General features: G+C 47.4%; 2 protein-coding genes across 6 annotated transcripts in view; both read left to right on the forward strand.

Moving 5' to 3' along the window:
* LOC142991022 (protein jagged-2) overlaps positions 1 to 13,025 on the forward strand; it is a 33,802-nt gene extending 20,777 nt beyond the window's left edge. The window contains exons 4-14 of one of the 2 annotated variants that reach the window (XM_076140968.1): positions 1,381 to 1,629; positions 2,882 to 2,942; positions 3,388 to 3,518; positions 5,593 to 5,712; positions 6,015 to 6,128; positions 8,876 to 8,989; positions 9,982 to 10,095; positions 10,448 to 10,494; positions 11,085 to 11,261; positions 11,349 to 11,490; positions 11,581 to 13,025. In XM_076140968.1, coding sequence (XP_075997083.1) covers positions 1,381 to 1,629; positions 2,882 to 2,942; positions 3,388 to 3,518; positions 5,593 to 5,712; positions 6,015 to 6,128; positions 8,876 to 8,989; positions 9,982 to 10,095; positions 10,448 to 10,494; positions 11,085 to 11,261; positions 11,349 to 11,490; positions 11,581 to 12,005 — 1,694 coding nt within the window. In that variant the 3' untranslated portion in view covers positions 12,006 to 13,025. The remainder of the gene's footprint in view (positions 1 to 1,380; positions 1,630 to 2,881; positions 2,943 to 3,387; positions 3,519 to 5,592; positions 5,713 to 6,014; positions 6,129 to 8,875; positions 8,990 to 9,981; positions 10,096 to 10,447; positions 10,495 to 11,084; positions 11,262 to 11,348; positions 11,491 to 11,580) is intronic. The other variant, XM_076140976.1, reaches the window with a different exon arrangement.
* Positions 13,026 to 14,852: 1,827 nt separating this feature from the next.
* clasrp (CLK4-associating serine/arginine rich protein) lies at positions 14,853 to 25,695 on the forward strand. 4 transcript variants are annotated; one of them, XM_076140988.1, is made up of 22 exons: positions 14,853 to 14,969; positions 15,887 to 16,026; positions 16,167 to 16,264; positions 16,357 to 16,458; positions 17,190 to 17,269; positions 17,474 to 17,558; positions 18,107 to 18,243; positions 18,532 to 18,628; positions 18,920 to 18,998; positions 19,212 to 19,285; positions 19,777 to 19,818; positions 19,927 to 20,145; positions 20,572 to 20,889; positions 20,988 to 21,170; positions 22,118 to 22,157; positions 22,959 to 23,081; positions 23,708 to 23,768; positions 23,876 to 23,934; positions 24,054 to 24,100; positions 24,331 to 24,428; positions 24,559 to 24,586; positions 25,032 to 25,695. In XM_076140988.1, the coding sequence occupies exons 2-22, from the start codon at positions 15,928 to 15,930 to the stop codon at positions 25,072 to 25,074; spliced, it is 2,112 nt and encodes a 703-aa protein (XP_075997103.1). In that variant the 5' UTR covers positions 14,853 to 14,969; positions 15,887 to 15,927; the 3' UTR covers positions 25,075 to 25,695. The 4 variants fall into 4 exon arrangements, 3 of the variants coding, with proteins under 3 accessions (XP_075997103.1, XP_075997111.1, XP_075997125.1); XM_076140996.1 differs by lacking the exon at positions 22,959 to 23,081; XR_012960865.1 differs by lacking the exons at positions 24,054 to 24,100; positions 24,331 to 24,428; positions 24,559 to 24,586; positions 25,032 to 25,695 and having other exon boundaries at positions 22,118 to 22,161.
* The last annotated feature ends 193 nt before the right edge of the window (positions 25,696 to 25,888 follow it).

Raw genomic sequence — 25,888 nt, forward strand, 5'->3', positions numbered from 1 at the left:
CACGCACACGCACACGCACACACAAGACAATATGTGCCCCTGTTTTCATTCTTTGTGTCAAACAAAGTGATCTCATCTCTGCATCAGCCAGTTTGTCATGTGTGTGTGTGTGTGTGTGTGTGTGTGTCTGTGTGTGTGTGTTTGTGCGTGTGTGTGCGTGTGTGTCTGTCTGTCTGTGTGTGCTCGCTAATAGCTGCCTCCCTTCCTATTTGACTTTGTTTCCCTGTGCCCCTCTCTCCCTCTCTCTCCCTCTCTCTCTCTCTCTCTCTCTCTTTCTCCCTCTCTCTCTCTTTCATGGACCGTCTCTCTATCGCTGACTTACTTCCAACAAGGCCTCTCTTATTGTGTTGCTATCTCGCTATCTTTTCCTATGCCCCCCACCATCTCTTAAATACACACACACACACACACACACAGACACACACACACACACACACATTCTCAGTGCTTTGTGTGTTAATACCCTGTCAGGGAGGATTATAGCTGAGTTGGGGATGACAGCGCCTCCGGGAAATCCCCCGCCGGGGGGTCAGGAGTAGCAGCCATTGGCCCAGGGCCGCCCTGGGCCCCGTCTGCTCGCCCTCTGCCCGCCCCTCCCTCTTCTCTCAGCAGACCCCAACCCTCTTGTCTCCACCCTCATTTGGCCCTCGTCCCCCACGCTGTTTTCGCTTGTCCAGTAACACAGACATGTTTGCTGGTGTCCCGATGACGCGCGATCCAAGATTTAGCAACTAGAGGGCAGACTAAGGCCGAAACAAACCAAAAATCGCCAGTGCGTTTAGATGAGCGTTAAAAACCATAACCATTTAAGGATTAAGGCATTAAATTAAAATGAATAAATCAGGTTTTTCCAGCGTGACATCAACACTTTAATATGATTGAAATGGGCATACATTTAAATATGCAGAGGAGATCAAGCAACCGTATATGAATTTATTCAAGCACGTAAAAGTTATTAGAGTAAGACCCCTAAGCATGACTCATAGTGCAGTACAGACAAATATTATGAAGTGAATGTAAACATGATGAGGGCTTCAGCCTGTGGCTCCACTGCATCAGGTGTTGATTCTCAGAGGTATTGATGGTGCCAGCAAACGTTTCACAGTTTGTAATTAGATTCAGTGTTTTCCGTCGTGGCATTTCGGTACGGATGCTGAACCTTTAAGGAAATGCTGTGAATATATTATAAGGAGGGGAAATAGGGGTAAATAGCGTTTTCAGTCTTGGCCACATTAGCATCGACCGCTGCTCCTCTGGGTTTAGCTCAAATGCCAAAGTGAGGAGAGAATGCAAAGATTGCTCTTTTTCATCAAAACGTTAAAAGTAGTAGAGGATTCTTCTCCTCACTTGTTTCTCTTTTCCCCTCGCCGCCTCCTTCAGGTCAGCTGATCGAGCGCATTCTCCTCTCATCCATGCTGAACCCCAGCGAGCAGTGGCAGATGTTCCGTCACCATGGGCGTGTGCTGCGCCTGGAGTACCGACTGCGCTTCCGCTGCGACTCCAACTACTACGGGCCTTTCTGCAACAAGTTCTGTCGCACCCGGGACGACTTCTTCGGCCACTTTGACTGCGATCCCAATGGCTCCAAGGTCTGCAAGGAGGGCTGGACGGGAGGAGAGTGCAGCGAAGGTGAGAGAGGGTCCACCAGCCTGCAGTTCAACCACTCAAACTAATGCTCAATGATCAATAGTCAGACTAAAACGTCATACAAAATGCCCAAATGCCCAAAACAAATTTGGAACATTCACAGTTAAGATTGTTCAGTACGTATTGATGTGGCAGCCAAAGTCTAGGTAACAGTCTTTATTCAAGGAACCTGGAAGTCCCCTTAATCATCTAGGTGTTTTTCTGCTGTGTTTCTGTGTGTCTAGGTTTGTCTTTCTGCTTCGAGCAATCATTTATTCTTTAGACCCTATTTTAAAAACATGATTAAAAAGGTTTATGTAACTTCTTCCCCATTATTATTAATAATATTGATTGTATCCTTAATCATTTTTAATATTTAATATGACAGGGTTTACTATTCTGTTGATTTCCTGATAATGCAAAGTAACTATTTAAGACAAGTCACACACATTTACATGCACCAGAGTTTCAACATGCGTCATTTCATAGTCAAAGGTGTTCAGATGACTCGTTTCATTATTTAGCTATTTGCCCACTGGTCCTACATTCCTGGATGGGGGTTTCCAAGATTCTACTCGTCTAACACATTAGGGCGCTGTGCGGGGACGATTCTGCATCTGTGACCCATCACATGGATGACCTCATTCTGGACCCTCTGAGCACTGCTGTCACATTGTTAAAAAGTGAATAGAGGAAACCAGAGTGGAAACCATGGGAACCCTGAAGGACATATTGCTGGCGTTAGGACATCCTGCAGCCCTGCCCATCCCGGCCTCCTCTCACTTCATCCGATTTCCTTCACAGCGGGTTGCTGATTGGACTGGCACGAAGCAGGAAGTGCCGAAAGTTAGTCGGGGTCATTTGTTACCCCCTACAAGTTACTGGTGTTCATGGAGTCATCTTTAGACTTCCTCCATTTTTAGACTACCTCCTCCTCAAATACAAATATCGTTATCAGATGAAGGGGCAGAATTGTTTTTAGATGACTTCTATTCAATCTGAAATCAGTATTGATCAACTATATTTCCTGTGGTCCTGAGCGCTGGGTTGAAAGAATGGGACAACGGTTGCAAACAGCAACCGTTGTCCCCCCCCAGAGAGCAGATCCAGGCACCTCCAACTGGGAGGAGACCACGGAACTGACCCAGAATATACCCATCTGTCCTGGGCGTTTGGATCCTCTTGACAAGCAATTAATGAATAATTTATTGTCTTGTGTGTCTGTGTGTGTGTGTGTGTTTGTGTCTGTTCCCAGCTGTGTGTAGGCAGGGCTGTCACCAGGTCCATGGCTCCTGCACCGTACCAGGAGAATGCACGTGAGTGAATATTAATGAATAATAAGTAATTGAATATTCGGTTACTGAAGTTGTTAGATTGATACATGCAGCTTTTTCTACTGCCTGGAGGTCACAAAGACGAGTTGTGATAGGTTATTAACAAATGTATCAATTACGTGAGGAGTGTATCATGTGCAGTTTCCAACATGCCAGTGTTGCTGCCCTGGAGACTGTGAGAGATAAAGATGATCTCCAAAGTTCAGAGTGATAGAAAAGAAAATCACTGCAATCATACCCACGCCAAGTTTCACAATATTTAGTACTTTTACATACTTCTTCCTGCACTGTAAGTTACTTTGTCCAAATGTGTGTTTATTAAACTAAATACATGATAGTTTTTGTTCTTATATAACCCTGTGAATCTGTGACTTTCGGGCACAGATGCTCTCATTGTTTGGTCTCTTGTTCTTGTCTTCTGGTCCAGATGTCACTATGGCTGGCAGGGTCTTCTGTGTGACCAGTGTGTGACGTTCCCCGGCTGTGTGTACGGCAGCTGCAACGAGCCCTGGCAGTGTGTGTGTGATGTCAACTGGGGAGGCCTGCTGTGTGATAAAGGTCAGAAATGTGACGCGTTTACTGTGAAAGTAAAGAGGGAAGCACAGAAATCAATCAAACTACATATATGATAATAAGGATTATAAATAAAAAAAAAAAAAACTAAGTTCAGAGATACATTGGACATTCTGAGTCAAATTGTGTCTCTTAAAAGTCAACTAATCACTGAGCAAAATACTGAAATACTCACATACAGTTTAATCTGTGAATGTGTTGGTTAGCAACTATTGTATTGTTTACAGTTAATTACAATTCAAAGGTTTTTCATAAGTAACAAATAACACAAAGAGAGGTCACGCTAATAAAGGGCGGTGTCATTTGTGTAAAGATGAAAATGGCGTGTGTGTGTGTGTTTGTGCTAGAAGGAGGCAGAGACGGTGAGACAGTGTGTGTGTATGAGTGTGTCAGGTGTGAAGGTGTGTTTCCTCACACCCCTTCTTTGCATGGCGCTCTGATCTTCTCTAAAAGATAACACACACACACGTCTCCCTGAGGGCTTCTCCTCGCTTTAACTTTTCCCACCACTGTTGAAGCTGCACTTCCTCTGACATCGCCCCACTGTGACCACCACCCCCGCCCCACCCTCTGTCTGTCCCACTGTGGGAGCCAAAGCGGCACCCGTGGGACGGTGCATTGTGGGGAGGAAAGGCGATAGCCTTGGGTAAAGTGAATGTGAGCGGGGCCGGGCAGGGAGCAGCTCAGTGTGTCAAGAGCCCAGACAAAGACACTGAGAGCAACGAGCGGAGCGTCGGAAAATGAGCATTAATCAACTCTGTGTGTGTGTGTGTATGGGTCTGTGTGTGTGTGCGCGTGTGTGTGTGTGTGTGTGTGCGTCTGCGTGCGTGTGCGTGCGTGTGTGTGTGCAGGTGCATGCGTGGGTGTGTTCTTCACAGGCTGGCTGCTTGACTGAGGAAGTGTAAATATTGATCTGGACGGTTCACATGATCGATGTCAGGAATGTAAGACTTCATGGAATTAAGATCATTCAATAATTTTGTCAATTCAACAATGTTTCAATATTATGCCATCATCGGGATCGGCACAAGTAAATAATATATTTGATATAATTTAATCCAATATTATAGCTGTGGAGTTCACTGATAAGGGAGTCTGATCTCTCTCTCTCCCCCTCTCACTCTGTTTCTCTCTCTCTTCCCCCCCCCCCTCTCACTCTGATCCAAACTTCAGGTTGACCCTTTAGTAAACGTGAGGAAATGTTATCCGACTGATTCCCTCCTCTTAACACACACAGATTCTTATACACTAACCATGTGGTTGCAGCTGACCTGATATCAGCTTCCTTCACAGATCTCATCTCAGTCGATCCTGGTCACTGTAGTTTATTTAATCTTCCTCTTGTAGTGAGAAACACGATCCCTGTTGGATGTGCGACACAATGCGATGCGACCTGAGCCGAGCTTTGTGCGTCGGCTGAGGCATGGAGCTCCGAGGCTCCGGCGTTTGTGTTGTTATTTGTACGGAACACAGATCTCAAATATCTGACATTCTTTGTTCCGTATCCAATCACCACCACACCAGATTACAGCTCGGCCTTTAAAGTTCCTCTGCCTCTGCGTTTACTGAACACACACACACATTTTTTGATGGTGGGGGGCGGGGGGTGGGACTAGAGGACCCATAGGAAAGCCGCACAGACACAGGGCAGAAACAGGATTTGAACCTAAGACCTTCTGGCTGGGAGGCAACAACAGTACCTCCCTTGTTCCTCTGAGGGACTTTCTTATATATTTAATCATATTTGTGACAGTTTTAATGAGTGTGTCTGTGTGTGTGATGATTGTTTTGTGTGTGAATCATTGTAGTTGTGAGAATCTGTGTGTGTTTGCATATGTGTGTGTATATGTGTGTGTATATAATTTGCTCTTAAATGGAGTTGTGAGAGCGCCGCTGAGCTCCGTGAGACTTCCTGAGTCATTAAAGCCCAACTGACTCTCAAACCTGTGCGGTCATCTGTGTGTGTTTCTGCTGAGCCGTGTGACTTATCGTCCATGAACTGAATGTAAAATGTCTCTCTCTCTGTCTGTCTGTCTGTCTGTCTCTCTCTCTCTCTTAGATCTGAACTACTGTGGCACCCATCAGCCGTGCAAGAATGGCGGCACCTGCACCAACACGGAGCCCGACGAGTACAAGTGCGAGTGCCAGGAGGGTTTCAGAGGACGCACCTGTGACATCGGTGAGTCAGGACGCAGCGGGTTCACCTCAAAGGGCCCATATGTTAGCGAGTTAGCATAGCTCCCGTTGGTCTGTTGTGGGTGGGCGTCGGCGGTATGCAAATGACCCGCACCCGTTCACCATCCGCTCGCATGACTGTTCAGATGATCCCACATCCTCCCAAATCTGAAGGGAGTGAGATGTTAAACCCTCTTGGCGTCACAATTCAGTCATAATCGTACAACTTTCCATGCTCGCCCTCTCACCCATTCCCTCTCCTCTCTCCTCTTGTCGTTTTCCCACCGCCGTCCTCGCCACCATCAGTGGAGCATGCGTGTCTGTCGTCCCCCTGCATGAACGCAGCCACCTGTGCGGAAAACCCCACTGGCTTCAGCTGCATCTGTGCCAACGGCTGGACCGGACAAACCTGCGCCCAGGGTGAATACCACACACACACACACACACACACACACACACATGCACGCTAAGGCCTGGGCGGTGTGTGAGGTCTGTGATTTGTTGTTATCTGATTAAAGCCAGTGAGTGTTTTAATCAATTCAGCAGGATGCTAATTTAGCCTGAACACGGACGACAACAACAGCAATCAGTGATCTGCCTCACCCTCTCTCTAGCTGTGTGTGTGTGAGTGTGTGTGTGTGTGTATCAGGTCTAGAATGTGTTTGCATTGCCAACAAACTTATCAGTCTCACATGTAGCATTCCTTTCACGTAAATTCAGCAAATCTCAGCACAGAAAATTTATAATCCTGGAAGCAAATTTATCTGGACGATGTCACCTTCTCACTGTCGCCTCTCAGCACCGGCGTCAAATCCCTCGCCAGCCCTTTCAGTTCAGTTCCTTCCTCTGTTGAGTTTGCATGTGTCATCCCCCTGCCATTGCCCTTGAACAAGGCACTCGGCTGTAGAGCAGGAGTTAATCCCCACACCGCAGCTGTCCGCTTCTGATAGTTAATAAGGGTTAAATGCAAAAAACTATTTCCCTACAGGGATTAATAAAGGACAGGGACTCATCAAAACCACGGAGCGGATTTTACATCGTGGGAACAGATGAACTCATTCAAACGTCTCATTTCCTCTTTATGATTGTTTGGTGACATAACAAAGTGGGAACATAAAGCATCAGTTTCATGTTGTTCAGCTCCTTCATGGTCTGAAGTCTCTGTGGTTGTTTACTTAAAGAAACGACGTCAGTGAGTCCACGTCCATGTTTTGCAGCCGGAAATTAAAGGTCACAAATATGTTGGCGGTGTAACGAGCCGAGCTGTCACATAGAGAGACAGCAGTGTTATCGACCCTGCGGGGCAATTTGGGGTAAAGCCAGCAGTCGAACAAAAGGATAGAAATCAATGACATTTAAGGATAACAACGCATATTACACACAAATGTTATTTATAAAGGCAAAGGCGTTTCTTCGTCTGCTGGTTTTACAGCGTCTGTCAGTGGAAGATCACGTGGTCCGTCTGTGTCAAAGTGTGGGAGGTGAGGCGTAGTAGGTCTGTGCGTGTGTGTGTGCGTGTGCGTGTGCGTGTGTGTGTGTGTGTGTGTGTGTGTGTGTGCGTGTGTGTGTGTGTGTGCATATGTGGCCGTTGGTGTGTGTGTAAACATGCAGCGTTCCACATCCTCTACTTTGACCCCCTTCAGGATAAACGGCTGCAAGTTGGGCTTTGGCATGTAAACAAAGTGATCGTAGGGAGAGAGAGAGAGAGAATAAAGGAATAGTTCATACTTCCTCTCCAGTCGTTTATTGTTTGTTTCAGTCCGACTGACACAGAAAAGTGGCGGTTTATCTCCGTCTCTGTTTGGGTTGTGAAGCGTCTCAAGGGAACACACACACACAAACAGAGAGAGAAAGAGAGAGAGACAGGGGATTTTCTGTCTTGCAGGGAATGATGACCATCACCACAACACAGACTTGATTTATATATCTAAGTGATATTAATTAAAAGCTTCTTTGTTTGTTGTGAATCCTGGATTTGGGAGAAGCAGCTGGGATGTTGGTAGGGTCAGGAGGACGAGAGGACGGCTGCTGAGAAAGAGAGAGAGAGAGCAGAGAGCAAGCAGAGAGAATGAGAAGGCGAGAGAGAGAGAGAGAGAGAGAGAGAGAGAGAGAGAGAGAGTGACCACAGAGCTATGCATGGGAAAACCTTTGGTGGTAAATATGCTATGCATGTCTGCAAGTTATGCATGGTTAACCCCTAAACTGTCTCTCTCTCTCTCTCTCTCTCTCTCTCTCTCTCTCTCTCTTTTGCTTGCCCGCTCTCTCTGCATTTCTATCTGCATTTTCTCACATTCTCTCTCTTCTCCTCTTTCTATGTTTTTAATTCCTGTTCAGGGGAGTGGAACCTTTTCTATTTTACATAATCTTTTCCATAATGCTCATCTCTCTCTCTCTCTCTCTCTCTCTCTCTCTCTCTCTCTCTCTCTCTCTCTCTCTCTCTCTCTCTCTCTGTCTCTCACCCTCTCTCTCTCGCTTTATCGCTGTTTGCACGGGAACCCAGGCAGGAGAAAAGGGGAATAAAAACATCCGCATGTTCACATACCAGTGCAACAGTTGGGATCACACACAGGGATGCACCATCACACACATTGCACGCACGCACACACTCACACACACACACACACACATTATGTCTCGTTCATTTCGCCTCAATCATTCTGTGATTGTAAGGAAAAGCTGGGGGGTTGTGCTGTTTGCGTGCTGCTGCAGGTAGAAGCAGGCAGGTGGACATGGGACAGGTCAGATCCCATTGAATTCAACAACAAATCCAATTAATTATACTAGGAGAGAGGAGGGAGGGGAGGGAGACAGAAGAGGGAGGGAGGGAGTGAGGGAGGGTGGGGAGGAGGCAGAGCGAAAGGGAAACACACCTGATAGTCGTATATATCACTGTTTGCACAGGAAACCAGGCAGGAGAGAAGGGAATGACAACACACACTGCATACCAAAGCCACAGTTCAGATCTCACACACACACACAATGTTAGACCCGATGATACACGCACGCACGCGCGCACACATACACACACACACACACACACACACACACACACACACACACACACACACACACACACACACACCTGTTTGCCATTCATGCACTGAGTCATTTGCCATCACACAGGCCTGTAGGTTTATCTGCTGTATTTGCTCTTTGTCTCCCCCCAGTGGTGAAGCATTGTGATCGCAGCCCGTGTGGCCGCGGGGCGACGTGTCAGGAGGCTCCCGGTGGTGTCCGCTGTCTCTGCCCACCCGGGTGGACCGGACGGACGTGCCAGCTGGGTCAGTATGGTCGTTTTCACTCAGTGTGCAGCTCATGTTTTCATGCCACAAGTGAGCATAACAAACAAAACAAATGTAAACAAAGCAAGAAAACTGAAAGACAAAGAGGAAAACAAACCTTTGACTGTGTTTGCCTCATCGCAGCGTGGTGTAAACCCGAGCATGGTTGAAGTTTTGTGTGTTGAAGAGTGTGTGAGTGCGGAGCAGGACCCTCGAGGGCTCTGACGGCAGAGGAGAGGGATTATAAAGCAGCACTGAATGAACCAGGGGGAAGTTGTGTCAGTCAATTGTGTGTAATCCAAACCAGTGAGTGTATGTGTGTGTGTGGGTGTGTGGTGTCATCTATGGGAACAGCCTGGGGATTGGACCTCATGAATACTAGCAGGGCAACGCTGGGACATGTGCCAGCCAATGAAGGAGTGAAGATGATAGAAAGTGTAATTGCTTTTCGCAGTTTGCTCCTCGTCTGATGCTCCGCCTGTGGGGCCCTGTGAGCCCAAAATAAACAGTGTGTTTGTCCTGAGTGTGTATGTGAGAGTGTGTGACGCTGTGTGCCGTTGACCTGTGATGTGGAACTGTGGGGGATTATCAAGTGTCAGGGTGACGTATCACTGTAACACAGAGGCTGTCATCCTGAAATATGCCTCTCTTTGCACTCCAGGAGCCTTGAGCCTCTCTGTGTGTTTGTGTGTGTCTGTGTGTGTGTATACAGTGAGTGTGTGCGTGTGTGTGAACGCATCCAACCTAATTCCATACCTCATCCCTTTTGCTGTACTAACTTACACAGCATCCCTGTCAATATGACTGAATGCAGCCCAGAGAGCAGATTTCATTTGAGCTTTAAATCGCATCACACGATCGGAACGCAGCTTTGTGAGGCGTCTCAGATCGATCCAGGGTTCGGCTGTGATCGGTTCTTCCATTTGTAGGGATCTGTACTAAACACAGATATCAGCTCAAATGTCTCACTTGTCCTCCCCCTATGTCTTCAGACACCAACGAGTGTGAAACCAGCGTGTGTGTCCACAGTCGCTCCTGTCGAAACCTGATTGGTGGATACCTGTGCGACTGCCTTCCTGGATGGGCGGGGCCAAACTGTGACATCAGTGAGTATGATGCAGACACCCCAGCAAAGTTATTACGTCATCTTTCGGTTTCATTTTCTCTGATTTCATGCAATTTGCTAGTTTTTATATTTGGTATATTATTATATTATGACTATTTTAATATATTATTAAGAATTAAAGCAGAGAGGAGAGGAGAGGAGAGGAGAGGAGAGGAGAGGAGTTCAATGGAACACTCTGATATGTTACGGGCTTCAAATTCAAATCTGTCTCTTGTCACACGTGGATTTGTTTCTCTGTTCAAACTTTACATTTTGCCTTAAAGCTGCGAAACCTGCATCAATCCAGGTCAAACTGCCGTCACAGCTGTTTGTGTGTGTGTTTTGCTTTGTAGGGAACAGCAGCTGTCAGGGTGTGTGTGAGCACGGCGGGCTGTGTGAGGTGAGCGTCCTGCTGTGCAGACTTTACGTCTCATTTACATGTCAGCTTCTCTCTGCATATGTCTCACTGTCTCACTGTCTCACCCTCTGTCCCCCCCACCGCCACCGTCTTCCATCAGCCGCTTCGTCTCGTTCACAAGTCGCACAAAGCGTTACGAGCCTTTTGCAAACTCCTATAAAACTAATTTAGTTTCAGATAGCTAAACATGTCAGAAACTGTGTATTTACAACACAAACCACGCCAATCTCAACAAGGCGTCATGTGGTCCGTCGCGTGGAAACATTCTGATTGGTTGAATGTTTTGGCGGTACAGCGAGCAGACAACATGGAGCCACTGGGTGCTGCCTCAGTGCCACACATGCTGGCAGTCTGAAGGGTTTCCACACCTGGTGAACTCTTCCTCACACTGCAATTACGCAACATGACGTGTATATTCAGACGTTGGAATACAATGAGTTCTGTCCATAAGTCCATCTGCAGTAATGGCAGTATGGACAAACCACTGGAGTATTGATTTGGTATAGATGTAGTCACGGTGCTTCATATCACAATCACACACAACTTTGCTGTACTTGCACTGTCCCTCTTAGGACCTGGCCTCAGGATCCAGATGCTTGTGCCAGCCTGGATTCTCTGGCAAATACTGCGAGAAATCCCCCAGGCCGTGTGACAGCGCCCCCTGTCTGCACGGAGGACAGTGCGCGGAGAAGGACGCCCGAACCGCCACCTGCGACTGTCCCGCCAGCTACACTGGATTGTTCTGCGAGGTCAGAGAACGGCATTGGAACCACGACATCATCTGTTAGCAGCCTTAATGATTGAAATCACTGATTTGTTGCTTTTGCTCTTTTTAGATGGCGGTTGATCCATGCAATCCCAACCCATGCCAGCAGGGGGTCGCCTGTCGCAGCGTTGAGGGTGAACACGTGTGCGTCTGCCCTGAGGGTCACTTTGGCAGTGAGTGCAGCGACTCCTGCGTCGGCCAAGACTGTCGAGGTGAGGGACGTGTGTGTGTGTGTTTGTGTGTGAGTGTGTGTCCCCCCATGATGCTTGTGTGACCTTGTGTTTAACCCCGTCTGCCTGCAGGCGCCTACACGACTCATGGGGGCGTGAGCTTCTACGTGGTGCTGGTGGGCGTGCTGGCGTTGGTGACGGTGTGCGGCTGCGCTGCCTGTGCCTTCATCCTGTCCCACCTGCACCAGAAGAGGAAAAAGCAGCAGGCCGTCCCGCAGGAGGAGGGCATCAACAACCAGAGGGAGTTTGTGAACCTCATCAGGAACGTGGACCGCCCGCCGCCCCTCCTGCCCCCAGGCATGCCGCACCCGGGGCTGCCCGCGCCCGTCTCACGCTGCTACGAAGAGATCGAACTGACCCTGCCGCCCTCCCCGGCCCCCTCACACTCCTCCCCGGCCCTCAAACCAGCCCACGCCCCCAAACTTGACATTTCAAATCGGGAGAGGGAGAAGCTGAACCGCATTCACTACTCAGACAACCAGGAGCTAGAGGTCTGACCTTTGATCTCAGAACTCTGGAGCTTCTGAGGAGTTTCCCTTCACGTCCTTTACGCTCTCCTGCTCACAGGGGCCCGACTGCAGCTTCTGCGGCTGCGTCACTCACGGACACCTTGCTGTGACCCCTGCTGTGACCTCTCCAGCTGACTGTGTGACCTTTGTGCAGCGGGAAGGCCATCAGAAGACACTTTAGGCAGCAAAGCAGATGTGACGTTGCCCGTAAAGCCGACCAGAAGATGGCAATCAAAAAATGAAACGCTGACTTGGGAGCGTCTGGTCTCCACTGCGTCTGTCTCTACGTCCCTCTGTCCTCACCACTTCATTCACTCAAGCAAGCTCTCGTTAGCTACTTCCTCTGATTTAGTGGGGTAATAAATCACGTAGGGTACCGACTCGTACCGACTCAGCTCAAGCTAATTGGCTGTTTCACACCAGGTCGCCTCTTTTTATAATTAAGTCCTTGTAATTCACATTGTGTGCGTCGTATAATAGACAACGTTTTCTCGACTTCGCGGACAAGTCGATCCAAGCCCGCAGTGGTGTCTGTTGTCATTACGTAGGGCAGGAACTGAGCAGGGTTTAGTCGGCCAATGGCAGCGCTTTGGAGGAAAGAAACAGGAAATAGAGACCAGGTGGGAGATTTGTGGGTTCAGGGTGACTCCATGGAAAGTTTCGCGTTCTGGTTCTGTTTTGTCTTTGCTGGTTCTTTAGCTCTGTGGCGTCGCGTCCTGTGTGCAGCCGGCGAAAAACGCTGCCACTCTGTGCCTGAGGCGTTTCCATGGGGACATTGAGGATCCTCTCAGCCTGTTCTCCAGTTGACGATGCCATGTGATTGGTTCTCAGATTCTTTCTCCAATTCTGTTTCAGGCCAGACTGATAGATGGAGTGATCAATGAATCAATGCTTATTTAATGCCCAATATGTGTGTGTGTGTGTGTGTGTGTAAAAGAGTGTATGAGAGTGTGTGTGGGAAAGAGGAAGAAAAGATTTTGAGTAAAGGAAGTGCAAGTTTTTAGTGAATTCTCTTGATCAAAAGGCAAATATGGCCAATGATTTAACAAAATGTAATGATTTTCGTTGTAAATTCATCTGAACACTTCATAAGGGTCCATCCAATGAGAAGCACAACCATCTACACGATGATACAACAGAGAAACAACCACGTTTGTCTTTCTGCCTTCTGGAAACTCATTCTGACACACTGTTGCCTGTATTTTCAGCGGTCAAAGATGTAGGATAGTTTCATACCTGTGTGTGTAACATAGCGTATGGTACATAAATATATTGTACATACCGATGCTCCTTTTGTACTGTGGTTTGGTCTGAGATCGTCTCTGTGTTTCTCACATCTCGCTTTCTATTTGGAGTAACCAGCACATGTGGACTTTGATGGACTGTAATAAAAGTGCATTTATCAACCCTGTAAGTGTGTGTGTGTGTGTGTGTGTGTGTCAGTGTGTGAGGTTACAGCAGTGACAGGTAACGGGCACATGAATATGACAAATGTGACCTTTGCCCTGTGCGAATGGCGGGCAGGCTGGAAAACAACACGGACTTCCTGTCGCCGCCCTGGTCAGGAGGAAATGTAGGAAGTTGTGTATAGACACACAGACACACACAGACACAATCGTACCCTCTCCACACCTGCTGTGCGCCCCAGGATGTGAGACCCCAGCCCGCAGCCTATTAGAAAGTTTACATTCATCTGAGAGGAAGTCCCCTCATCTCGATAGCTTTGCCTTCTACTGTCAGCCTCAGTCGCTGGTTGATGCAGCTCATGTTCGCGTGCTCACATGCAGACTTTGTTCCCTGCAGCTTTGATGCGGTGAACTCCAGGTCAAGGCCGAGCTCACCGGGGTCAGATTTGATGATCCTACCGCTTCCTCTTTCAGACAAACGTGAATGAATCTCACTCCGGTTTCTGCTCTGCTCTGTGCTGACAGTCAGAGGGGAGCAGCAGGATTTAATTAAAGCTAAAACAAACATTTGACCTGGCTTGGGGATTTTTCTGTCAGTGGAAAATAATTAATGGAAATCTGAGAATTGAGTGGATTGTGATGATTAAGAGGGAAAACCAAGCATCTGAAATCTTTCATTTCCACCACAATTCCATTTGATTATTTTTGATACATGGTGTGTATTCCTCCCCAAATAATTCATTATCATTATCAAAACGAATGTCTACAATTTTCAGATTTTAGATTGAGGCCCCTGAATCCTTAATTAATCCCAAACTACATTCACTGCAATTAAACCTTTAACTATTCATGGGTCTGATTGTTGTCGATATTCAGTCGATCCACGCTACCAAAATAAACTTACAATTTTAGGATAAAGTGAGTTGACGTTAACATTTATTTTGTTACAGCGACATCATGTGGCCACATTAAGTAAACAAATCCTACAACATTTACTGCACTACTGTGACGTTAAGAAGAAAAGACTGAAACATGGAAAGACCAAGTTATGGAACGATAATAAACAAGGTTACAAAATGTGATAAATAACACAGCAGCTTCAGTTGAACAAACAGACAAAAATATATGTGGACCATAAGGCAACACTTTACACTAAGTAAGTAAACACTGGAAATAAGCAAGACAACGTTTGTGTGAAATACATAATATTAAAACACATGAGAATAGGCACATTTATATCACTTTTTCTTTATTGTTTAAACGTGCAATACAGGTCTTGACCCCATGACTCCACAACAGGATACACATGTATTAAAAAAAAAGCTATTACTAAGTTCTTCAACTATAACGAAGGTCTCCTAGTGTTTCTGCGTGTTTTATATATACGGGTTAACGCGTGTATAGCGCCTCTACAGGCTGTACACGGTACCGCATGTCGGCAGTGTTAGTGAGAGTGTTTGGAGCCGCAGGTTGGAGGTGTGACAGCGCTCCTCCACCCTTAGCTGAGATACACAAATCCGATTGTGTTTGGGAGCTCACTAAACAGGTAAAAGGGGACATTTGGGTTCGTACGGAACCGAGAATTGGATTGTATACTGTGGTCTGTTGGTGTAGGTGAGGCCGCGCGCTGCACCGTGAGATGCTAGCTAAGGTAGGCTAGGCTAGGCTAGCTGTAATGTAGCAGAGGTTTGTCCTGCTGAGGCCCGCAAGTGAGCGAATTCCTCCAGCACACAACTTTAAATACACACGCCACACGCACGCGTTTCCGTTTGTAATATACTGTACAACCCAGGGAGACCGTGTAAATGAGGTATAAACACAAGTTAATTCATTCAGTTCCCGCTAATGGCTAAGCTGCAGTGTGGCCAGTTTGAGCCCAAATCTTTAGCCATTAGCTGCCATCAGTTAGCCGCTAATCGAACCCAGTAAGCCCAGTAAAGGTTGGAGTCCGTCCAAATGGTGAACATGAAGTAATGTAGGTGAGCTCGGCAGCTTAAATGTTCTGAGAAGGACAAGGTAGGATGCCAGTGTGTAAGAACATTTGAAAGAAAGTCGAGTGGCTGTATTATGGGACATGTTGGATAAGTATAAAATAGGTTTGAGTCTTACTTTGCTTGTTTTGCTGGACAAATTACTCCTATAAAGACAGTTTTTACTTGTAAGAGTGAATAAGAAACTATGAGTATTGTCATTTTCAATCGTTTGTAATGAGGCCAATGCAGTCAGGGTATAAGATGAAAACACAGGACAGGTACTCCAACTGGACTCATTTCATCACTTTGTTGTATGAAATAATATCAGTTATCTTTTCAGGGCGTGACAAGATAAAATACTATAATGAAGCCCAATAGCATCATTAGGTGTACATGTTTATATGTCACACGTTGGACTTCCACCTGGTTCCTCCTCCTCATCACTGTCTCTCCTCCCTGGTGCGTCTCTCCCCTTGTTGCCGCCCTGCAGCAGCCGTGCCCCGCCGCGCCCCCACCCCCAGCGGAGCCGTCATGTGGCAGGAGGCCCGCAAGCATGAGCGCAAGCTCCGTGGCATGATGGTAGACTACAAACGGCGAGGGGAACGCCGGAGAGAGTACTACGAGAAAATAGTAAGTGACACAGTCGCTGTGTATCGTACGCAGAGATTCCTTTCTCTGCTTTAGTGGTTCACTGAACTTCAGTCAGGATCACATATTTGAATTGTTTGTGAGGCCTGGAGGTGACATGGTTCCATTGTTTATCTCCACAGAAAAAAGATCCGGCTCAGTTTCTCCAGGTTCATGGCCGAGCCTACAAGATCCACCTGGATCCTGCTGTGGCTCTGGCTGCAGAGAGCCCCATCAACATGTAAGACAAGACACACACTCGCACACAAGTGCATGCACACACACGCACAGACACGCCGTACCTGATCATTTTGTCTGTTTCTCTCGCATCAGGATGCCATGGCAGGGAGATGCCAATAATATGATTGACAGGTTTGACGTGCGGGCTCACCTGGACTACATCCCCACCTACACCCCTCCTCTGCTCAGCACCACGTAAGTACAGAACAACCCAGAGCCTCTATAGCTCAGACGCTCTCTGGTGTGGATCCTGTTTTAATGTAGTTTAAAGTGATCTACAGATGGTTTAGAAAATGTAAAGATTCCAGGAAAACTACTGTCAAAGTAGATCACTAAAATTGCTGTTTGTAAGTTTGAAATATGAAGGTTTGTAGGCCTTTGATAGGACCGCTTCAGATTCCCCATGATACTTCAACTGCTCCAAGTTAGAAGTTAAACACACCCCAGTGAGAGCAAAATGTGTCACCTGGATCCTGTATGGTGGCGTTATGCTACAATGGCCTGCATGTACATATATCTCTAAACTTATGAGCTTTAAGAGGCTTGCAAGTGTTCATGGACCCATAAAGATCAATTTCATGGAGTATGGCTGTACTATGGACCCAGTAAACAAATATCAAATATGGCAAACTGCAATAAAGTCAATGATTTGGTTCTGATTCAATGTTCTGAAGGTATAAAAGCCTCCACAGTGCCAGTATAAAGCATTTTGGTACATAAACCAATCAACGTTTATGTCCTGCTGAAACATAATAGTAGGATAATTAAAGGGCTCATTGAGAACATAAAGCTGGCGTAATAGTCCCTATATTCCCTTGTATGCTGTGTTGCTGTAGAGTCGTGCCATAAACACTAAATTGTGTTGAACTGGAGTGTTGAGTGGAGTAAATAGTGTAATACGAGCTCCTTCTCTTTACGCTGTGCAGCACGCCCGATCAGGAGATGGAAGAGAGGAAATGTAATTATGAGCGCTACAGAGGCTTGGTGCAGAATGACTTTGCCAGCAGTGAGTATTTAAACACCAGCTCCACCCACACAAAGTACACGGCTGTTCCCTTCTCTCATACACACATTTTGAATATCCTTGTGTTCACTCTCCTGCTGTCGCGTCTCAGCTGGGTGTGTGTGTTTGTTGTTCATGTGGCCGTCGTGGTCTGTCGGCGCTCCCCCCCGGCGGGCGTGTTTAACTCCCCCTGCTGTCTCCCTGCAGTCTCTGAGGAGCAGTGTTTGTACCAGATCTACCTGGATGAACTCTACGGTGGCCTGCAGAAGCCAAATGAGGAGGAGAAGAAAAAGTAAGTCGCGCTTTTGAAACACAGCGTCCTTATTGTGTTGATTGCTTGTTTTTGAACACGTGTCTCTGATCATCAGGTGTTCAAATCTGTTCTCACCAACAAGAAAAGAGAAATGAACATGATCACAAAAACATATAACACATAAATCTGATGAAATAATGTCAAATACGTCCTCAGTATAACACTTTGGAGACATATTTGATATTTGATGTAGCCAGTGTGATGTGAATGAGTCGTTCATTACTATTGCAGATGAATTCTCGAAGATGCAGATTGTGATTGGTCTTGATTGATATTGCACATTGTTCACCCCCTTGAGGGCTGTGGGGTGGAAAGTAGTCCTGGTGAATTGTTCATAGAGGCAATGGCTTGTCGGGAAGAAACCGCTCGTGTGTCCTCTTCTGGCACTCGCTTAATCACCCGAGCAGAAGAATGACGCCTCTCTGTTTAGAGACACTGTGTGACAAAGCAAAGTTCGTTTAACCTCTTATAAAGAAGAACAGATGATTAAGCCAACTTCATTGTCTTCCCCGCTTGTTTTTGCGCAGGCTGGCGGAGAAGAAGGCCACCATCGGCTACACCTATGAAGACAGCACGGTGACGGAGCCCGAGCCCCTGTCTGACAAAGACGAAGACAACTCCGAGAACAGCGAGTCTGAAGAGGACGAAGGCATCCCAGACATCGGTGAGGAAGCGGCTTCAGAGCTCGAGAGATTTGTACATCAGGGAAAGAAAAAAAACAACCCAGGAATAAACAATGCAGCAAAATCCCTGATGTGATGTAACGTCGAGTGAGCGTTGTCAAGGGAACCCAGTGTGTGTTAGTGATGCAGGCTTCGCTTGTTTTCTATTTTACTGAAGATTATCACCTGGTACCAACCGATTAGTGCTGAGCGTGCATAGAGTAAATGACTGTAGATATTTGTTGGTGTTTAATTGCTTTGCGTCATTTCTGTTCTGTGTGTGTGTGCAGATGTGGAAGTCGACGTTGACGAGCTGAACAAGGAGCAGGTGTTGGATCTGAATAAAATGGCGACCCCGTACGGAATGGCTGAAGGAGACTTTGTTCGGTAAACTCTTCTGTCTCTCAGCACGTCCCACACACAGAGCTGCATGTAGACGCTACGCAAGTACGCACGCGTGTCCACAAACGGAAAAGGCACGGAAATCTGCCCTGCATGTGTACCGAGGAGGCTTGAAGAAAATCCATTTTGAAACATTCATCTCCTCATAAAATGCTTCCATGCTGTTTATGGATCAGTGTGGAAAAGCATAACATCGTGTGATTTTAATGAAGCTGTTAAAAAGTTCAGCGACAACAAGCTTTCCACAGAAATAACTCTCCCGTTTGTGTTTGCCAGGATGTTGAGGAAGGACAAGGAGGAAGTGGAGGCCATCAAACACGCCAAAGCCCTGGAGGCGGAGAAAGCCATGTACTCTGTAAGCGTGCGTGCGTGTGTGTGTGTGTGTGTGTGTGTGTGTGTGTGTGTGTGTGTGTGTGTGTGTGTGTGTGTGTGTGTGTGTGTGTGTGTGTGTGTGTGTGTGTGTGTGTGTGTGTGTGTGTGTGTGTGTGTGTGTGTGTGTGTGTGTGTGTGTGTGTGTGTGTGTGTCATCTCATATGATGGATAAGTGACGCACATTTGATGAATTCAGGGCCGCCGGTCTCGCCGACAAAGGAGAGAATTCCGAGAGAAGAGGCTGAAAGGGAGACAGATCAGTCCGCCCAGGTAACTCCACGTTTCTCTGCTGTCTAAATTTTCCAGAACTACTTTCCAGTCGGTTACGTCATACTACAGTACAATCTTAATATTCCTCTTTTTGGGTGTAAAAAAGTCTCTTGACTGACATTGGATCATCGTTAATTTCACACAGCAGACACACAAGCTCTCTGTGTCTGTCCGCCTCCAGGGCAGCAACACTGACATGTTGGAAACGGCGCACGATTGGGTTCAGTCATGATATCACTGATGTTGGCAAGCCAGCCAATCACAGATTGGACTAAGAAACATGAACAAACTGATCCTCTGGGTTAGAAGATATACACATAGTGAAAATAGCACGAGTGACTGATCATTATTAGTAATCAATAACAGTTTAATCACCTGAGACTGATGCTCGTTTGGAAATATCTGCGAATATTTGATTACTTAATATGCATCCAAAACACTTCTGGAGTTGTTTTAATCACCATGTTCATCGTATTTCCTCTATGTTTCAGTTATGCGAGGAGAGACAGCCCAACATACGATCCTTACAAAGGGTGAGCTCGCCGCGCTTTAGTTGCTCCATTTTCTTCTTCTGCTGTCCTGTTGTCCTCCCTCTGATCTGGATGTAACTTGTAACGGGCGATTTGTCTCTCCTCTCTCAGGCCGGAGTCAGAATCCAGCTCGGACTCCAGGTCCCGATCCAAGTCTCCGGGTCCGGAGAAGATCACCTTCATCACCAGCTTCGGAGGCAGCGACGACGAAGCCGCCGCAGCAGCACAGGCCGCCGCCGCAGCAGCAGCCGCCGCCGCCGCCGCCGCTCCTCACTCTGGCCACGCCCCCTCCAACTCGCAGCACCCCGCAGGTCATAGCAGGGGCTCCCGGTCGGTAACTTTCCCCTTCCTGGATTTTCATTGGTTGTTTTCGTTGTTTCCGTTGAAATGACCGCAGATGTTGCAGAAATGATACCGATTGATATTTGTGGTAGGTGGAGGTCGATCGCAGAAAACGTTTCAGATCACAAATGAGACCAATTGAACTGCATGGAGGAGATGATGTAATGTGTGTGAACGTGTGCTTTTATGCCTTGACACACATTTACCAGTTCAAAGTTGTGCATGGGGAATAGGACCGGTCCACGCGAAATACAGAATGTGAAGTTTCTTTCCATTTCTTAATTGTTGCCTCATTTTTGCAATTCCTAGTTTCTATATAACACAATAAGATGCAAGACCAACATGCAGAAGTATTCTAGAGTCGCCAGCTGCTCTGTTGGTGTCGTTATTAAGACTGTGTCTCTGTTTGTCCAGGAGACGGAGGTCATCATCCAGTCGCTCCCCTTCCTCTTCCTCCCGCTCCTCTTCCCGGTCTTCCTCTCGCTCCTCCTCCCGCTCGCGCCGAGCCCGGCGAGGACGAGGCGGAAGAGACGGGCGCCGCTCTCGAACCCCCTCGCGGTCGAGGCGGCGCTCCAGATCTCGCTCCCGGGGAAGAGCTGGGAACGGGGCGTCCGGATCCTGGAGGAGACGTGACCGGACGCGATCTCATTCCAACGACCGAGACCGCGACAGAGACCGCGACAGAGACCGCGACAGGGACAGGAGACGCTACTCGGCACGCAGACGGACAAGGTGGGGACAGTTTCTTATCCCCCCTGTTGCTCTGCTGTTGTTCATACGTGCACACGGCAGAGAACTTCACCAATCTTCACCATCCTGTTTCCCATCAGATCCCGTTCCAGCTCACGGCAGGATGGTTTGCGGCGGGGAGGTCGTAGTTCTGGAAGCACCCGGCGGGGAGACAGCGGCAGCCACAGCCCCTCCCGCTCGCCCAGGCACCTCACCCGCAGCCCCTCCCCTGCTCACAGAGGGGCCCAGCCCTCCAGCACCTCCCTGTCTGACAAGCTAAGAAAGTAAGAACAACAAAGCACAAAGAGCTTCACAAACACACGTAGGGGAGCACAAAGAGCTGTTATGGCCTCCACAGACACCAGGGAGCATAAATCTGAATCTTCACTGATCTGAATGAAACTCGTTCTCAGGTCATAATTGCTAAAGTCGATGTCGCGATTCAAAGCGAGCTACATTTCGGCTGAGTTATTAGTTCAGGTTTATTCATTAACACTATGACTTCACTGTTAACGGTTTATTGCATCACATTCTTTTGCCCTTTGTCCCCTGCGGCTTCCCTCTCCGGTCTCAGCTTGGCCTCCTCTGTATTATCATGAGAGAGGATGTGATTCGAGACTACAGCATGTTGCTCCAAATATTTCATCTTCCTGAGTTGAAATGCACATTACCATGTTTACTGTCTACTTACAGCTGCAGTTCAACCGTACGACCGCTAGGGGGCATAAAGACTTGAAACCTTTTTTTGCTGGTAGCTCAGTTTTCCTTTCATGAGTTGTTTAGAGTCCAGAGCAACAAAGTTACAACATGTAGCAAAGTCACGCAGCCTGGAGCAAAACGGGTGGATTGTTATTGTGTGTGTGTGTGTGTGTGTGTGTGTGTGTGTGTGTGTCTGTGTGTGTCTGTGTGTGTCTGTGTGTCTGTGTGTGTCTGTGAACTTCACCTTCACAGACAGGTTCAGACCAAACATCTCTATTTTGCATCCATCAGAATCCAGTCATTAATAAGAGGTTGATCTTGCATGGTGTTCCAGTGGAGGGAGAGTGTGTGGTTTAGTTTGTACGGAGCTTCTTTATATCCTGACTCACAGAAATGTAGGTTGTGTTTATTGCCTTCAAGTGTGAAAAACAGGTCAGCGTGTACATGTGACAAGACTACAAGGTAGCAGGATGACACACGTGACCATCTGTCCAAACTCTCTCTCTCTCTCTCTCTCTCTCTCTCTCCCCAGGCCTGATACTGCGGGCGGTAAAGAGACGGGAGCTGCCAAAGTCAGTAAGAATTTGCTCTCGCTGGGTTTCTTGCTAAAAGCCTACGCCTCCCTCATCCCTGACAGGCTGACATGGTTGTCCTCCAGACTGGGATGTGGAAGCCATTGTTGCCCACAGAGAATGAAATCATGATGTGATATTTCTTGTTTGTCTTTCTAAAGAGGATATGCACTGCTGTCGAAATTCCCGCCGGCACCGTTCACCATCTCCTCTGTGTTTATGTGCAGAAGATTGTGAACTTGCCAACACTGGCAAATGACTGAGTTAATGCTCTGCCTGGACGGATCTTATATTCTGGCCCTCTGTCAGGTTTATACCATGCTCTGTTAATTGGGCTTGCCTTAATTGGGCTTGGTGCATGCCTCTGCACACACACACACACACATATGTGTTAGAAGGAGCTACATAGCTTCATACCTGTTTTTACTGTCCTATGATGTCATAACCTGCAGTATATTGCATATCCACGGCCATGAGAGCAAAGGCAGCGCTGAACATGGCGTCCTTCTCTTATGTCCTGTTCCAAACACACTGCTGTATTAAGGGATAGGTTAAGAGTGGCAAACAGTGTGTTTTCTGTAGGAGGTCCGGCTGGGTGCGCCCACATCAGGGCTTGTTGTAACAAGCAGCAGGGCCTCTTCTGCCTTGAAACGCACAAGTGAAAACGCTGTACTGTCCCATGTAGAGCTGGACAGAATGAGTGATCTTCTGATTTTCAGCTCATTTATGTCTAAACTGGGTCGCTGACGTTGCTTTTTGGCCAGTGGCATCATTCTAAGGGTATTTTGCGTTCCTTCTCAGGCCTGCACTCAAACATGGATCCAGAAGGGTCCACACAAAGACCTGCAGACCTGCGAGGGAACCACAAACATCTACACAATGAGACAACCTACAGAGAAACAACCACAGAGACCAAATTCAAATGTAAATGAGCTGTAAATCATTGTTTCATTTTAGTTCATTCATTACATTTGCTGCCATATTGCTGTGGGACTAATGAATCTTTTCACGCAGAGTTCTTGTTGTTGTTGTAACCTGACTGGTTTGTTGTCCTGAGTCGGCTCCTCTGATCCTCACGTTCTCACGCAGCCTCTCTGTTAAACTCGCCTGCAGAGCTTTTGACCTGCAGTTTTTCTTGCCTGGCCAGGTTTGAGACGTGCGTGTCGGCAACAGAACGCCATCGTCCTCGCCTGAACCCTCTGACCCCCCCCCCAAAGATCACTGACACTGTGCTTACATGTAGATGTACTGGACACACATGTGGAGAGGCTAGGGTCACCTTACTGGATCCTGTCCTGCACAAGCACACAGTGTGCCTCTGTCCACACACACACACACACACACACACACTAAAATGCAGCCTGTTCAACCAGTAAGATTCCCATGTAGAGTATGTTGACTCTCAACAAACAGTACATGTCATTAAGTTGATGGTGCTACTGTCCATTGAGACATGTCATTGCTGTATGTGAGCACACGTACACACGCACACACACAAATTTTTTTTCTTAGTGTGTGAAGATGTGCTGATAAAGTTGTGTCACCTGCAGCCTAAGATGACGCCACAAGAGCGCCTGAAGCTTCGCATGCAGAAAGCGCTAAACAAGCAGTGTGAGTGCCGCGGCATACACGCACGCACGCACGCACGCACACACACGCATAATTAGAAGTGCAAATATGCTACGTACAGAATGAAATGATGTGTTTGCTTTCTGTAGCCAAGGCGGATAAGAGAGCAGCCCAGGTGAAGATCCAGGTACAGGAAGAGAAACGACAGGTGAGAGACAGACAGACAGTTAATTAAAGCTTCACTTGTTATTGTTGGTCTAAGTTGTAGTTTTAGTGAAGCTCATTTTAGAAGGCTTTGTTTATTTCCTCTTTGTTGTATGTTAACAGGAGCGGGAAGGAGAACTGCGAGCCATGGCACGCAAGATACGCATGAAGTAAGACTGTGTGTGTGTGTGTGTGTGTGTGTGTGTGTGTGTGTGTGTGTGTGTGTGTGTGTGTGTGTGTGTGTGTGTGTGTGTGTGTGTGTGTGTGTGTGTGTGTGTGTGTGTGTGTGTGTGTGTGTGTGTGTGTGTGTGTGTGTGTGTGTGTGTGTGTGTACAAGTGGACTGTTTGGTATCTGTGTGTGTGTTGCAACATTGTCTGACCCAACCCACTCTGCTGTCAGGGAGCGAGAGCGGCGTGAGAAAGAGAGGGACGAATGGGAGCGGCAGTACGGCCGGCAGAGCCACTCGCCCTCGCCCTCTCCCTCGCCGTCCAAACACGGTGAGTTCAGCTCTGTGCCGATCCGATGACGTCATCACCGCATTCCAGCCAACGTCGCCGAGCAAAGTATTCTATCAGTTTTATGGGTTTGTTTTTAACCGCGTCTCTTTTTTTGTCCTCTGTCCCTCAGGCCGAGACAGCAGCAACTCACACAGAAGGTATGTGAGACGCCGCAGCTTAGAGGAGGCAGAATGAAGCATAGGGGGTTTCACATGAGCGCACAAACGCCGTCTCACAGGCTCGACACGCTCTCTCAGTACATCCTTATGACTTTTACGCACTTAGACTCTAGACTAGTCCTATCAGACTCTTTCATCAAGGGACAGAATGCAGGCCAGAGGTGAGACGAACCAAACTCAACATTGAGGACAGTGTAAGGACAGTAACTATCCCCCTTCCAATCCATTCCTATTGCACCGTGCTACAGAGCCACTCGTGGGACAGTCTGGGTTATGGTCATTTCAGAGAACCCGGAAGTCCCCTTCATTTTTCAGTATTTATTTTCCTTGACTTTTCACTGTCGTTTATATTGTGAACCTTTCAAAGACTAATCCTCCTCCTCCTACTTGTTCTTCCTCACTTCTGTCCTCTCCCTTCTCGCAGGAGGTCACGCTCCCGATCGCGGAGTCCCCACTACAGATACTGAGAGGGCTGGCGTGGGAAAGGCTGGGGCCCACGACATCACCAACGCAATGCATCGCTCTCGCATACACGCAGTCCAGCAACGCGGGGCCGTGAGCTGCAGGGCCGTCAGCTGCAGCGCCGCACTGGGGCCGACCAAACTGTTAGAACAAACATCCTTTGTACCTGAAGAAGTCCAGAGCTCACTTAGGCCTCATCATACGCTTCCCATCTCTCATTTAACCCGTTAAGTTTCAGTTTTCTCTGCATGACCCTCTTCATCGCCTCGCAACGTAAAACTCACCTGGAGACTTTGTTCAGTGTGTAAAACGCAGCAATATGACTTTTGACCCTTCATCCTCCTCTTCATCCTCACCTCCTGCTTTTGTTTTCCTCTATCAGGAAGTGTCAAGCCCACAGTTGTTTTCAATCAATCCTCCTGTATGATGTGATGTACAGGATATTTCTACAAGACCGCAATCGGTGATAAAGGCCGATTTCCTAAATTGATAAGGATTATTGATCTGTTTTTATAGATTTTCCCTTCAGCTAATCAGTCGGTGGCAGAAAAAACCTTTTGTTCTCATTTGGTTTTGCAATGTTAAATGCAGAATTCCAAATAAAACTGATTTTGACTTGAAATGTTTTCCTTGGCTCATGATTCTTGGTCTCTGATGTTGTTGTCGTATCGTTGTGTAGATGTGTGTGTGTGTGCGCTTCTCTTGCAGCTCTCCGGTAATTTCTGACTGGCAGCTGTGACTCACCTGCAGGTTTACCTGGAACCTGTTGCGCATCAGATGAGATGTGTGTAAATTCCCTCCAGATGAGCTGATTTGAAG

Source organism: Genypterus blacodes, unplaced genomic scaffold, assembly GCF_046128005.1.
Source record: "Genypterus blacodes isolate CSIRO-AG114 ecotype Tasmania unplaced genomic scaffold, CSIRO-AGI_Gbla_v1 ptg000003l_1, whole genome shotgun sequence".
Taxonomy (NCBI): domain Eukaryota; kingdom Metazoa; phylum Chordata; class Actinopteri; order Ophidiiformes; family Ophidiidae; genus Genypterus; species Genypterus blacodes.

Bases quoted from the DNA above. Each gene is read 5' to 3' on its own strand.
- clasrp (XM_076140988.1), top strand. From the start codon at position 15,928: ATGTGGCAGGAGGCCCGCAAGCATGAGCGCAAGCTCCGTGGCATGATG. The intron at 16,459-17,189 runs GTAAGTACAGAA...TACGCTGTGCAG, and splicing joins CCTCCTCTGCTCAGCACCAC to CACGCCCGATCAGGAGATGG. The intron at 23,935-24,053 runs GTGAGAGACAGA...GTATGTTAACAG, and splicing joins TACAGGAAGAGAAACGACAG to GAGCGGGAAGGAGAACTGCG.